Source organism: Microtus ochrogaster, chromosome 7 (genome assembly GCF_000317375.1).
Source record: "Microtus ochrogaster isolate Prairie Vole_2 chromosome 7, MicOch1.0, whole genome shotgun sequence".
NCBI classification, from domain to species: Eukaryota; Metazoa; Chordata; class Mammalia; order Rodentia; family Cricetidae; genus Microtus; species Microtus ochrogaster.
The window spans coordinates 24,298,157-24,312,375 of record NC_022014.1 but is presented as its reverse complement, the minus strand read 5'-3'; the positions used below and the strand labels follow the sequence as shown (position 1 = coordinate 24,312,375).

General features: G+C 53.4%; 1 protein-coding gene across 2 annotated transcripts in view; it reads right to left on the bottom strand.

The window, feature by feature from the left end:
- The window catches only part of Sgsm2 (small G protein signaling modulator 2), a 39,958-nt gene that overhangs the window by 7,077 nt on the left and 18,662 nt on the right, over positions 1-14,219 (bottom strand). The window contains exons 3-17 of one of the 2 annotated variants that reach the window (XM_005349564.2): positions 13,302-13,464; positions 12,856-13,017; positions 12,371-12,438; positions 12,131-12,276; positions 11,737-11,871; positions 11,129-11,253; positions 10,737-10,804; positions 9,754-9,914; positions 9,479-9,605; positions 7,922-8,056; positions 3,867-4,020; positions 2,813-2,877; positions 2,585-2,730; positions 1,838-1,966; positions 1,384-1,566 (exon numbers count right to left, since the gene is read on the bottom strand). In XM_005349564.2, coding sequence (XP_005349621.1) covers positions 1,384-1,566; positions 1,838-1,966; positions 2,585-2,730; positions 2,813-2,877; positions 3,867-4,020; positions 7,922-8,056; positions 9,479-9,605; positions 9,754-9,914; positions 10,737-10,804; positions 11,129-11,253; positions 11,737-11,871; positions 12,131-12,276; positions 12,371-12,438; positions 12,856-13,017; positions 13,302-13,464 — 1,967 coding nt within the window. The remainder of the gene's footprint in view (positions 1-1,383; positions 1,567-1,837; positions 1,967-2,584; positions 2,731-2,812; positions 2,878-3,866; positions 4,021-7,921; positions 8,057-9,478; positions 9,606-9,753; positions 9,915-10,736; positions 10,805-11,128; positions 11,254-11,736; positions 11,872-12,130; positions 12,277-12,370; positions 12,439-12,855; positions 13,018-13,301; positions 13,465-14,219) is intronic. The other variant, XM_005349565.2, reaches the window with a different exon arrangement.

Sequence of the window (14,219 nt, the reverse complement as noted above, 5' to 3'; positions counted from 1 at the left end):
TTCCTTCCTTCCTTCCTTCCTTCCTTTTTGAAATAGGGACTTAGGTATCCCAGGATAGCCCTGACTCTGCTATGTAGCTAAGACTAGCCTTCACTTCCTGATCCAACTACTTCTGCGTCTAGAGTCCTGAGATCTCATATGTGTGACAGCAAGCCTCGCCTTTACATAGTAATTTGTTAGTTTAGCATAAAAAGTGATGGGTTTCACCATGGCATCTACACACTTATGTGTCATAGTTTAGAAAAAGACAGTTTTGGGGGGGGGGAGCCACAAAATGGTGGTTGGAGAGATGCTCAGCAGTTAAGAGCATCTCTTCAGAGGATTTGGGTGGTTTCCCAGTACCCACAAGGTGGTTCTTGATCATCCGTAACTCCAGTTCCAGGGAATCTGATGCCCTCTTCTGACATATGTACAGGTAAAACACTCATACTCATAAAAATAAGTAAAATTTAAAACCAGAGCCACTTATGGGCTGGACATTGTATGTACACAACTTTAACCCCAGCACTTGGAAGGCAAAGGCAGGTGGATCTCTATGAGTTCAAGGCTACCGTGGTCTTACAACAGTGAGCTCCAGAACTCCAAAATGAGGCCCTGACTCAATAATAAATAAATACTTGAATATATAGGCAGAGCATGCCTGTAATCCCAGCTAAGGTAGGAGGTAGGAGGTAGGAGGACAGCTAAGGCCAGTCGAGATAGAAGGGGCTGGGGAGAGGAAAGAAGAAAGGAAGGAAAAGAAAAAGGAAAAAAATTCAGATTTGGGTGGGGCGGCAGCAGCGGGCTGTAGTTACTGTCTGCTGTTCTTAGGGCAGAAGGGGAAGGAAGGGAAGCAATAGAGCATTCCACGAGCATTGCTACCTCTGCAGTTACTCCTACAGGGCGACAGAAAACTGCAGAGAAAGGACCCTGCCAGTGCACAGCAATGGCTCTCTAAACGCTCCTCTGTTCTTCGGCCAATAATATTCCATAAAGCCTCTTCAATCAGAGGTATGGGAATGGAGAAGTCCAGAAACAGAGGCCAGATACGGGATGCTCTAGCTCCGAGACACTGATCTCACCAGGAACAGATGCAGTACCGGAACTCGTGGGAACCCACGACTACTTTCTCTACAAGGAGGGAGAAGCTTCCCCAAATTCCAGGAGACCCACTTCCCCCTATTGTTCAAAAGCAGCACAAAGCAATGGCTTGTTTATTGGTGTGAAAGTACCAGAAGTTGCCCGTTCTTTAGCTGAAATTTTGGGGCACTGACACCTGAAGTCTTTGCCCAGGACCCAACTGCCAGTACTGGAAGATGGCCCCATGCGCAGGACCCTTGTGCCTGAGAGATTCGTGGGCCCCACTAGCCCTCCCCATCAAGCCCTTCCCTCAGTCTGGCTCACATCATTGCTGATGGTGGAATCTCGGTGCACCAGGCGCTGCACGTGGCTGTCGATGCTGCTGCCCGAGGAGAACTTAGTGAGCGTGGCTGGATGAGCCTCCCGCTCCCGCTGCCTCACCACCACCTCGCAGGCCTTCCACTCTGCCAGCACCTGCTGGTATCTCGCTGCCACAGCTGCATCCACCTGTGCTCAGATGACACCATGACCATGAGGGGAGGGTGCCCAAAGGGCTTCTCCTCAGGGCTGGATAAGCACTGGAACTCAGTTTAGGGGGGCCGTAGAAGGTGAGATGGCTGGACTGGAGCAGGCCCTCAGGTGAGGGCCAGGGGGCTGCTCCGCTACCATCTTCCCCTGCTGTTTCTAGCTAGGAGGGGCTGAGACTTCCGAGGCTCCCTCTCTGGGGTTACTTGCCCAGCTGCTAGTTCTTTGGCTCTGTCGGAGCAGGCTCCCTTACCTGCTCCATCTCCTTCTTGCTCATGCCAAATCTGTAGTGGCCAAGCAGGAAGGGCCAGACGTCTTTGCGAATCTCATGCTCCACACCACCATAGTACACCTGCCGCAGGAGCTCCAGCTCCTTGTAGTTCTGAGGAAGCCAGAGGTAAAGACTATGCAGCCTCCAGTTACTGTGGCCCAGCAGCCAAGCCACATCCCTGGGAGAGCTGGGCCTGGCCTTTAGCGGCTTTACTGAGCCCAGGCACACCCTGCTTGGGGCAGCCATATTCTCTTGTTCTGTGATTATAGCTTTAAGAGAGCTTGTCTCAACGTCTTCCTCACAGGGTAGAGCAAAGCTTATCAAATCTCAGATCAATATGGAAGTAGATTGGATTCCCAGCCCTGTCCCTTCCCATGCAGACGAGATCAGCCATACATCTCCAACGCATGTCACCCCATGGCATCAGTCTTGCCTATCTGTCCAACTCCCTAGCATGGCTGTTAACCCCTGCCCCGCCTGAGACAGGGTTTCTTAGTAGCTATGGAACCAGTCCTGGAACTCACTCTGTAGACCAGACTGGCCTTGAACTCACAGAGATCACCTTCCTCTGCCTCCTGAGTGCTGGAATCAAAGGCATGTGCCACCACCATCCAACCCATACCATGTTTTACCCCAAATGACCATTCAGTTTGGAGCAGGCAGCTACAGGTAACTGTTGCCTCCCAAGACCCCGCCCCATGCCTCTGCCCTTGGAAGCCAGGTTTGCACCTTTTTGTCCTTCTGATACTTGCTCCACACATCCTTGGTAAGGCCACCTGAGGCCCCAGGGGGCCTGTCTGGTGGGATAATGTTGTGATGCACCAGTGCTGACAGGTGGGTCCTCACTGTGGACAGGTGGCGACAGTAGGCCAGCCCTACAACGGGCAAAAAGGTGGCTGTGACTGAGATGCTTCCCCACCCCCAGCCCCTCAGAGCCCCACCTCGCCACACACTCACAGCCATAGAAGGCCCGGGACACAATCTGCCTCTTCATGCTCTCACACAGCAGCCTGAGGGGCAACCTGTGGAAACATCCTAGCTCAGAGGGGGCTGACACTGTGGCTTCAGGGTGCAGGGGCTGTGTGTGGAGAGTGGGGTATACAGCTTGGCAGTACAAGACTGGTCCCACCCTGCCGGCCATCCTTCATGTTGCTATTAGGGCCCCGACTTGAACTTTGCTCCAGTGACTCTTTTTTTTTTTTTTTTTTTTTTTTCTTTCCAAGACAGTGTTTCCCTGTTAGCAGCCCTGGCTGTCCTAGAACTTGCTCTGTAGACCAGGCTGGCCTCCAACTCACAGAGATCCACCTGCCTCTGCCTCCTGAATTCTGGGATTAAAAGGTGTGTGCTACTACCACTCGGCACTCCAGTGAATCTTGATATCCTTATGTGTAAATGGAGACACTTCAGGGACCCCAGAAATGGCAGGTTAAAAGTGAATTACAGGTGAAGGGGAATATTTAGGCAATGGGCCCAAAGTGTTCCCATGTTGCTTCATACAGGGTAGTACCAAGTGTTCCCAGACACACAGCCTGACAGTGGGACGATGTCCAGAACAGGAAGGTGATCGGAGTATGGTACAACCCTGGACAGTTACATGGTCCTCCCCTGCTTTAGGAAGGAGGTGGTATCACCCCATTTTGCAGGGGAGAAAACAGAGGTTTAGAAACACAGAAGTGGCCCGGCAGTGGTGGTCCACGTCTTTAATCCCAGCACTTAGGAGGCAGAGGCAGGTGGATCTCTGAGTTCAAGGCCAACCCGGTTTACATAGTGAGTTTCAGGACAGTCTGAGCTACAGGGTGAGACCCTGTCTCAAACAAAACAAAAAGCAAAGACAGAGGCTCATAGAGACTCAGCAACTTGCTGATGTCATGTAGGTAACATAAATAAGATCCGAATCCAGGTCTGTCCAATTTAAAGCGGCCACCCTGACATGCCAGGAGGAGCTTGTAAGGCCGGGGGATACACGTGGCTATGCACTAACAGCAGGCTACTTCCCATCCTTCCCACTCACCTGTCAGGAACACAGCTGCAATGACTGGGGGTTGCGTATGGGGAGCTACTGGAGGAGCAGGAAAGGCAGGAGGAGCCCTGGCTACACAGGGGCTCTAGGTGCCAGGCCGTCAGGCTGGGTCCAAAACCCTGCATCTCAATCATGTCACCAGCATCTGAGGGCAGGAAGGGGCTAAGGTCAATGCCTGGTAGGCTTTCCCCCCCAAGTGCCCTTGCAGCATGCCCAATGCCCACCTCTGCCCAGAGCTGCAGACGAAATCACCCATTGGTGGAAATTCATGAGGTGGTGCCTGCCTGGTTGAGAACCCAGGGATGGAGACAGTGGGAGGGTGAGGGTGCCTGACACTGTCCAGCTTCCCCTAGCCTGGAGAAGACAGAGGTGGCTTTTTCCATGTAATGGAATACTTGAACTGAGTTGTGGGTGATCTGTGTACCCACCTCCACCAATACCAGAGGACACATACTTTCTCAGAGGAAAGGCAAGAAGAGCAAAGGCCTCCACTAGAGAAACACTGCCAGTTAGCCCTGGCCTTTCAAGGCCCAGCCTGCTTCTCTCTCAGACGCACAGGAATGTATCTGGAAGCCTCAGTATCAATGACCAAAATCCCTGAGGGGACCTCAAAGCTATCTGTCTCATTACCCTGAACCATCCCAGATCTAGTGGCCAGTGGCTAAGTAGGAACAGTGCTTCCTGCCCAAACCAGACACCCCGAGGCCTGCTCTGAGGGCACTCAGCTCTTGTGTGAGCTGGAATGGAGGGGAACTTCCCAGGGCTGGCAGAATGGAATTAGTGTCTGGGCACGTGACCCCAATGGTCCGACACACCAGTCACAGCTGACCATGTGCAGCGTCATAGACAGAGCCTTGGGCATGTCTGTATGTCTGTAGATGGTGCTGTCTCTGCCATCCCTGGTGATCTAAATTAGAAGTGAGTCAAGACTCTTGAGAGTTTTTAGGGCCAGAGTCGGGTAGAAAACTGCTCAGGATGAATATCCGCCAGGAGCCACAGAGATGAAGCGCAGTGAAGGTGGGAAGAGAGAGACTGGTGTCACCTCGAGGGAGGGAGGTGCAGGGAGAGTGAGGGGTAAGGAGCTCTGTGTGCTGAGGTCTTTCAGCAAAGGTTCTCTAGGTAAACCTGGCAAGAGACCCTGACTCCCCAGTCTGCAGGCCCAGGCCTTGTGATTTTGGATAGCCAGACTCCAGCTCCGGGTGTGCCTTGGTGGAGAGGGCTGAGCGGATTTCCCTCCAGTCCCCTCAAGGGCTGCCCTGCCTTGTCCCCCCCCCAGACCCACAGGTAGGATTGTGTCAGTGTCTGGCCCTTCAGCTCCACCAGGAGGTAAATTAAGGGAATATACTTGGTAGGGGGCTGCGGCTCTGGGAGTGAGGGGTCGCAAGCCATGCTGAAGACTTGGGGAAGAGCGGGAAAGGATGGAACAGGTAGTGGGGCTGGGCACCTTGCTCATCTGCAGCAGGCAGGAAGTCAGTTGCAGGAGGAACCAGGGTGAGGGGTAGAGGTGGGTGGGGAGGAATCCGCTCAGCCAGGCAGGCAGCAGGCAGCAGGCAGGGATGGCGACAGGCACAGAGGGTGGAGGATGGGCACAGAGGGAAACAAGCTCATGCCCAGAAAGCTGGGCCCAACCAAGGCACATCTCCTGGGTCAATGCTCTTCACCTTAATTCTCCAGGAAGGAGCTGAACCAGCCAGCTTTGCACACGCTACATGTACTGACAACCAGTGCAGACAGCTGGAGCTCTGGGGTGACGGTGAGGGACTGGTGAGGCAGCAGGCTGGACAGGGGTCTGCTGGGTCAGCTTTGACTCTGCCCTCTCCTCTGAGCATGAGGAAAGTATAAAGCAAACACTCAAGGTGGGCGAACCCCACAGCCCCTAGGACTCTGAGTGAAAGGTGCCTGGCCTGGAGCAGAATTAGAGTGAACAGCATCTCTGCTCAGTAGGGGGCAGTGGGAAATGGAGGGGGGAGGGAAGAGACCTGGCCGCCCCGCCACTTGAATCACATGCACAAGTCAAGCATGTTGCAGGCCTGAAAAAGCAATGGCTGCAGAACTCAACAGTGTTGTCATTATGGACTGGAGTATGGGGGGGAGCTCCCATCCTCCATCCCTACTCCTCACTTCCCTAGGGATCTTCTACCTATGCCCTTCCCCCAATTACTGGGAGCACAGGGGATAGACTCTGGGTTCATCTAGTCCCTCAATTCTACAAAAGGATACCCAGATGACTTCCAAGGCCTCTGAACTCCATGAGCTTGGAAATTTGATCTTAGACACTTCAGTCCTACTACTAGTCAGTGGGCTTTGTTTTTCTTCTGAGATCTCAAGTTGCCTGGGTTAGCTTCAAACTCATGTAGCTGAGGCTGATCTTAACCTCCTAGACCCTCCTCCCCTACCCACAAAGTGCTGCGATTACAGGTGCGTATACAGCTCCACCCAGCAGTCAGTGGCCTTTCTACTTCCAAGAGGTTGGTCTGCAGGGCAGTGAGTTCAACGGTCCCACACGACTCAAGGCCAGTTAACCCGTAAACAAGCTGTGTTGTTCAAGTCCATGGCACAAAGAGCCAGGTGGCAAGTGTGTGTTAGTAACCTAAAGAGTTGGGTATTCCACGGCCTACAGGACTGGGAAGGAAGGCAGACCTGTGGCAGGAAGAAGAGCAGCTGGCAGGACTGGCTGAGGGGTGCTGGGTGTGTTCTGAGCCATGGGCCTGGCTGGCAGGAATAGGAGTCATTATTACTGGTTGAGTGACTTGGCTGTGCCCCTTAGCAGAACTCTGTAGAAGTGTAAGGAGAGAATTAGAAGGAACAGCATCTCTGTAAGGGGTGTAATATATTAGGCTCCCTCTGTAAGAGCGAGAACCAATTAACTTTGTGGCATAAACGCGGTGGGGACTGGGGAACTCCCTAGCATCCAAGGGCTAGCCTAGTCTCTGCTTCTCTATCCAGTCTTCCCTGGAGCCCTCTCTAGCCCTCATGGGACCCTGGTTGATGGTTCTCCAAAGAGTGGGGCTCCTCACCAAGACAGCTGTCTTAAAAAAAGAATTTGGTGGGCAGATAAATGCTGAGACAATACTGTGCTGTGCTGTTTCTAGGGAAGGAGATCCCCGCCACCATAAATGTTGGGGTCCAGAGTACAGGACACGCAGGCAACATCACTGACATGATACCTAGCACCAGTGAGAAAACTGAGCCTGGAGATGCTGAGATACTTGTTTTTTTGTTTTTTTTTTTTTTTTTTTTTTTTTTTTGGGGGGGGGGGTTTCGAGACAGGGTTTCTCTGTGGTTTTGGAGCCTGTCCTGGAACTAGCTCTTGTAGACCAGGCTGGTCTCGAACTCACAGAGATCTGCCTGCCTCTGCCTCCCAAGTGCTGGGATTAAAGGCGTGCGCCACCACCGCCCGGCTGAGATACTTGTTCAAACCCATACAGTGAACCAGGGGCATGGGGGGCAGGGAGCCTGGACCTAGACCCCCGTGCTAAGTATGTCTAGCTTCATGCTCAAGTAGCAGGTCTTCATGCTAAAGCACACTGTAGCCCTCATGCATGCTGGGAAGGCCAGTCCTTGGGGGTCTCTTATCACGATGACCCTCACCCCTCACCTGACCTGTCCAGCTTCTACCTTTACCCTGTCTTGCTAAGTCAGAGTTAGAAGCATAGAAGTAGCTGGCCTCTCCTGTCAGCAGGAGAGACAGACAGACCACCATCTGGCGTCTGCAGGGCGTGACTGGCAGGAACAGGGAGCGGCTCTGAGAGCCATTCAGGCCCCCAAGCGGGTCTTCAGAGAGCCTGCCCGCCTCCCCATTGCTTTCTCAGGGTAAAGCAGCTCTCCTCGACCAGAACCATTTGCTCTACACGTCCCCTCTTCTTGCCAGTACCTGTCTGGCCTGCCTGTGTCCTCACTGATCTGTCTTGTGACGAGGAAATGGCCCTGTGTGCAAGTCTCCCTAATGCCAACACTGCTGTGTGAGCCCCTGCAGTGGGTGGCAAGTGGGCCCAAGGGGGTCAGGGTAGAGGACGAGGTGAGTCGGGGTGGGGAGGGATAAAAACCTTTCATCAGATTGGGAGCTGTGAGGTTCCGCGAGCAGATCATTGAGAGCATCGCGTGTAGTTTATCCTCCTCTTCCTCATCATCGTCCACCGAGGCCGCACGGCTGGCCGCTAGGTGGTGGTAGTTAATAGTGACTGCTCAAAGAGAATAGCGAGAGAGGCAGAGGCATGAGGACCCTAGTCCTGGGCAGGAGAGACCATCGGCCCTCTTGGGGGTGAAAGGTGTGGAGAACCTGCAGGGCCTTGAGGAGGGAGGGGGTGGGGGCGGGGTGGTCTAAGAACCTTCTGCTGGTTATCAGGAGAGGACGAGAGGCTCAGGGCTAAGAGGTGGCTACAGAGCTCCACTGTTTGAAGGGGTCCTCTCTAGGAAGAACAGAAGAAAGGTGTGTGTGCGCGCGCTTGCGTAAGTGTACGTAGAAGATCACCAGTCCTGACTAAGGTTGGCTAGGACTCTGGCCAGATGGATCCCAATCTTTCTTTAGCTGCTGTCATGGTCAGGCTGAACTTGAGTTAGAGACAACTGCAAGCCCCTCATTTAGAGCATAAATTCAACCTTATTCTTCCAGGGTCCCCTCAGAGCCATCCTTGAGGAGTGGGCGTCACTCAGCCAAGTTTCAGCTCCTGCTGCCTAGCTCACCCTCTAGGGAGGAAAGAGGGCCTTACAGTGGTGTGACCAGAATGGAACGCGTCACGACTGAAGGAGGGAAACAGGCTGCAAACCAAAACCAAGCCAAGCCTGAGGTGAAATGCCAGTCCACAGGACCGTGGCTGAAACTCGCTGTCTCTTGTCTGGCACATCTGGGAGGAATGGAGGCCCCCAAGCCCAGGTCCTCCAAGCCTGTTGGGCCATTTGTGCTTACAGCGATCTGCATGAAGCCTGAGTCATCTGCCCATCAACAAAGACGTGTGACTATGGACAACTTTCTGGCACAAGTTAGGAAATGCAGGGAGGGGTAGGTGGTCTGGGTGGCAACAATCACTGTGGACTGACAGAGTCCCTGCCCTCATCTTCAAGACATGCAAGTCTGATACAGAGAAATGGAGTCACCGAGCAGAAAGAGCACTGATGTGGAGGTACTTCGCCATAGGCGCCCCGAGGCCCAGGTGCACTGTGGGGCCCTCAGAGCCCAGTCACCTCAGATTCCAGCCCTCAACATCCGCGCTCTAGGCTTCACCCCCTCCAGATGCAGCCCCTGTTTCTGCATCAGGAGTTGACTTGAGGGCTTTGGCTCTGGAAGTGAACCTGCACTGTACCCAGGATGGTTTGTCGAGGCTAGGTGGTGGGGCTGAAGAGGGCTGGAGAGTTTCCCACCTTCTATTAATATTTCTAGTATTTCTGCATCATTGCATGAAATATGACTAAGGAACTTGTATGGTGATGCCTGGGTCTGCTGAGCTGAGAGCCTCGGGGTGACTTGGGGGAAGACAGCTAGGTACAAGACAGGGATGATCTGCAAGTTAAAGTGATGAAGCCCTTGTCTTAACCTGCCTGACCCAAATGACACAGTGCTTCCACACACCCTGAGCATTCGTCACAGGGAACGTGGGGACACTCACTGTGCTCGTGCCTGTGCCCAGGGTAGATGATCCGGAACACATAGTCTGTGGCCCGTCCTACACCGAGCTCCTCCATGTCGACCGACCGTATGCTACTGCGTTTCCGTAGCTTGGGGAAAACCTTGCCCTGTGGAGGGAGCGGGGGTCAGCTTGTCCGGTGCACAGTCCCACCCAAGGTCCCACCCAAAGCTGTTCCTGAGAACTGTGTGCTGGAAAGGAAGAGAGGAGGCCTTCCTTCACCCTGCCCTGCACCCGAGCCTCCCCTGCCAAGGTACCTTTCCCTGCTGGGTCCACAGCGGGGGCTCAAGCTGTCCACGAGGCAGCAGCCCATTCTCCAGACATGACAGAAAGGACAGCAGGTGTCCTCCCTGTGGGAAGTGCAGTGGCGGCCTCTGGATGCCATCCTGGCTCACCAGCACAAGCGTGCCACCGCTCTCTGGTGGGGGTGAATGCCCGCAAGTGAGGCTGGGGCCCTTCTTGAGACCTCCCGACCCCATCACCCTGGCCCGACTGGTGAGTTTTCCCAGGCTAGGAAGGAGGGTAGACAGGCTAGAACATGCCTTGGGTACTTCCCTCATAGGAACAGCAGAGGCAGCCAGAGGGTTCAGGGGATAAAGATGCCCACTGCAAACCTAACAATCTGAGCTTCATTCCCATCCCTGGGACCCACATGAGAGAGGTGATTCCTGCAAACTGTCCCCAGGTCTCCATGTGTGTTTTGGTGCAGGTGTGAATTTATGTATTTATACACATACATACACTAAATAATGTCCAAAAAAACAAAAACAAAACAAAACACAAACAAATGAGGCCGGAGAGTTTGGTTTAGTGGTTTGTTGCTTTTGAAGAGGACCCAGGTTCAGTTCCTAGCACCCATATGGTTGCTCATAACTATCTGTATTTTAGTTCTGGGGCCCCAATGCCCTCTTTTGGCCTCCATGGGCACTAGGCATACATATGATGATACACACACACACACACACACACACACACACACACACACACGTAGGTGAAACATCCGTACACATAAGTTTTTTTTAATAATTTAAAAATTAGAAAAATGAGGAGAATGGGAGGGCTGGGAGTGTGCTCAGTGGTAGGACACATGCTTAGCCAGATAGTGCCCTGAATCTGATTCCCAACACCGCAAAACAAGGACACTGGGAAAGACACAGTACATCTGACAGACCCAATGCACAGTGCACAGCAAGGAAGCACCGGCCCTCCCTCCCTCTCGGCCTCAGTCGAGCAGACTCACTTTGCTGGTGGCAGTGGATGCAGACGATCTGACTGAAGGGCACCACCAGGGCATAGTCCCAGTACACACTGAAAAGGAATCATAGGTGTTACTATGCTCTAAGATTCGCCTCTGTCACCCCTGGAACTGTGTTAAAGACAGGCCAGCGCTGTCCCTCTAAGACAGAGCCTGGAATTCTTTGCCATGTAGCACCTGGCTTGTGCCAACCCCTCCACGGCCAGGAGTGGCTCAGTCTCAAAGGGCTTGGGAATCTCTCAGGCAGCCTCTCCCTGTAATTCTTGGCACTGAATGAGGAGTAAGGCTTGGCCCTTGGAGCCTTCTTTGTTTCGCCATCCCCTCCCCACGCTTCCGTTCCTTTCCCTGCTTCCTGAGAGCATGTGTAAAACCTCTACCTCTTTTCTAGCTCCGAGTCCCCAAGAGTCCCATTCATGAGTTGGTTAGGAGTCCACTTCAGGGTCAGGTTCTCTGCAGACTGGTGCAGGGAGAGGTAGCCAGGGACCGCCTCCATGTCCTCCTTCTATAGGGAAGAGATACACCAGAAAACAGACAACATGGGCCGGAGAGTCTCATCGGATGGCCCATGAGAATGAGCCCAAGAGGGAACACATCAGGCCAGCAATGGAGTCCTGGGGCTGAAGGCTGGGCAAAGCAAGGATGAACAGAAGCTATATTTAAATGTCTCTTCTCAGTTGGCTTAGTGCCATTGGCTCTGTCCTGTCAGCCTGAGTGCCAGGTGTGCCACTGCCAGCCACACCCATGCTGGGCATTCACTCTGCCTGCTGGCTGCCATCCTAGGCCTGGACAGCCTGGGTTTCAGCTAGCCAGAACAGATGTCATTCCTGTCTCCTGCCAACTCCAAGCTGGGCATGAGTCATATGACAACACAGGATGGGTAGGATGGCATTCCCTTCTCTCTGGTCAAGTTCTGTAGCAAAGAAACTGGTTCTGGACCTGCTAAAGAGGGCAGTAAGGGAGGACTGGAGGCACAAAGCATTCCTACCGGCTGCACCAATACGTTGTTCTTGCCGTAGAGCAGCCGAGTTCTCGAGTTCTGGTGCAGGGACTCCACGTACTCTCTGGCGCAGGCAGCTAGCCGGTCTTCAGAAGTACCACCACTAGAGTGGCGCTTCCGGATCTGCCAGGAAAAGACACGGCTCAGGGCCCACCCTGGCAAGGCGGTCTTAGGGCTGGAGAATCTTCAGGCTCCCATGCACTATGGCCCTCTCTAGCTGACTCTTTGCTACCCTTTACTCTCTAATCAACAGTAGGCATGGGCTACTGGCATTTATGCAAGTCCTAGCATAGACAGAAAGTTCTCTTAGGTGGCTGCTACCGGGGGGCTCCTAAGTATAGTCTGAGAAAGTGAACACAGAGGTGGGGAGAAGGATACTAACCCCCAAGGCAGGGCGCTTTGCTGGGGAGTCCTGGCGATTAGCGGGACCCCGGATACGATGCCTCTGGACTAGCTCATCAGCAGAGGGGTCAGTCCAGTAGTGATCAGCTGTCTTGAGCTTTGTGTATTCCAAGGCACAGGGTCCCACTATGGAGACAGGGATGGTTAATCAGCTGGGGTTCTTTCATCACCCACTCCTCACCCCACTGAACAGCACAGGCCTCTAAGTCTTCAAGCTCACCTAGGAGACAGGCCAGGACTGGGCCAAACACGGGGTCTGCCAGTAATGCTTCCTTCTCATAGTACTTGCTGCCAAGAGGAGACAGAGACAGGTCAGTACCAGAGCTCCTGGACCCAGGCAGCAGAAGCACGCCCAGGGATCAGATTCACGTCAGTCACCAAAGGATGAGTCAATAGCATGAAGTGTTGTAGGGTTCTTGGTTAGGTCTAAATTCTTGGGGTGCCAAAAGAGGGCGGGAGGCATGCCTCCAGACTGCTGCGGACTATTAAGAATGTAGAGGGAGAGAGGATTGGGAGGCAGAGGCAGGCGGATCTCTGTGAGTTCGAGACCAACCTGGTCTACAAGAGCTAGTTCCAGGACAGGCTCCAAAGCCACAGAGAAACCCTGTCTCGAAAAACCAAAAAAAAAAAACCAAAAAAGAATGTAGAGGGATGAGGCTGAGGTGGACCAAGGAAAGGACCAGTGCGGGGGAGGTAGGCAGTTACCTGCAGTTTTCGGCCAGGTACTGTACAATCCTGTCCAGAACTTTCTCCATGAGTGCTGTGCGTACCCATATGTGTTTCAAGGCCTGTTGGCTGAGAGCTGGGGCCTTCCCGCTGGTTGAGCCCTGTTTCCGAAGGGCTTCTTGGCTGCCTCCTGAGGGTTTCCTGCAAAGAGAAGAGGGGAAGGTTTCAGAAGCACAGGCCCCAGCGTGGTGGCTCTGAAGTGACAACAGGAGTTCAGCGTGCGTGGGCTGAGATAGGGAGCTGAAGTGGGGAGACAGGGTATGGAATCTGCAAAGGGCCAACCCCCACTCTCAGGCTGGCCCCTCGGCCAAGTACTTGTACAAGACAGAGGCCAGGAAGCCACCCTTTAGGCAGGCTGTCTGGAAAACAGTAAGTGCCAAGGATAGAGTAGAAAGGATGTTGGGAGGGGCCGGCTCAGGCCTCACCTGCCCTCTGCTTGTTGCTGCAGCTCCTGCACCTTGTGGCAAATCTCTGCAGCCACGGGGCATGTCTTCCCTACTTTGGTGAACAGGGCTGCCATCTTGTCACTGCGCAGGAAGCCAGCGGCGCGGCGTCTTAGCTGATGCATGAGGCAAGCCTCCACAGCACCTGGGCCACAAAGTCAAACAGTATCTGAACCTGGGTTGTAGGTTACCCTACCTGACTTTCTCTACTCTCCCAGAAGCCTCTCAGCCAGCGGAGGCAGAACTCAGCGGTTTATCACTGAGGGAAGCCCAATCATCATGTCAACCTCCTTGTTCACACTGTGCCTTTTGAATTCCTTCTGGTAAACTTGGATAAAGTGTTAACCCATTTGAGGAAGGAGAAATCCCTTTTGCCTTGGAACCACAGTATGCCTGTAGAGAGGCAGGGGCTGGGGCAAGCTTTGAATTGTGCTGGAAGTAGGACAAAGAAATATATCTTGACCTCCCTCCAACACTCTTCATCCTGTCCTTCTGTCCCTAAGCCCATGGTGGATTTGCAAAGCTGTCACGTGCCAAGCTGCTCCTCTCCCTTGCCTGGTGCACACATGCCTTCGGTATGCAGTGCCATCCCAGTGGGCTGTGAGGAGCAAAGCTGCTCACTGGAGCAGACATGAATGTCTCCGCCTGACCACAAGGACAGAGACGGCACCTACAGGAAGAGGATGCAGAGCACACGCGGCCCAGCAGCCCTTCCTGAGAGCATGGTGACGTGGTTGCTAAGGAACAAGGCTCTGAGGAAGCTGAAATATTGATAAAGCTCTGCTCTCCCAGAAGCCTCTTGATTATTTATGAGCACAGCAGCTGAGAGTAAGAGATTTTTCTCCCTTCAGCACTTGAAGGACTCCCCTTAATTCATTCATGTTTTCAGGCACCATGCTT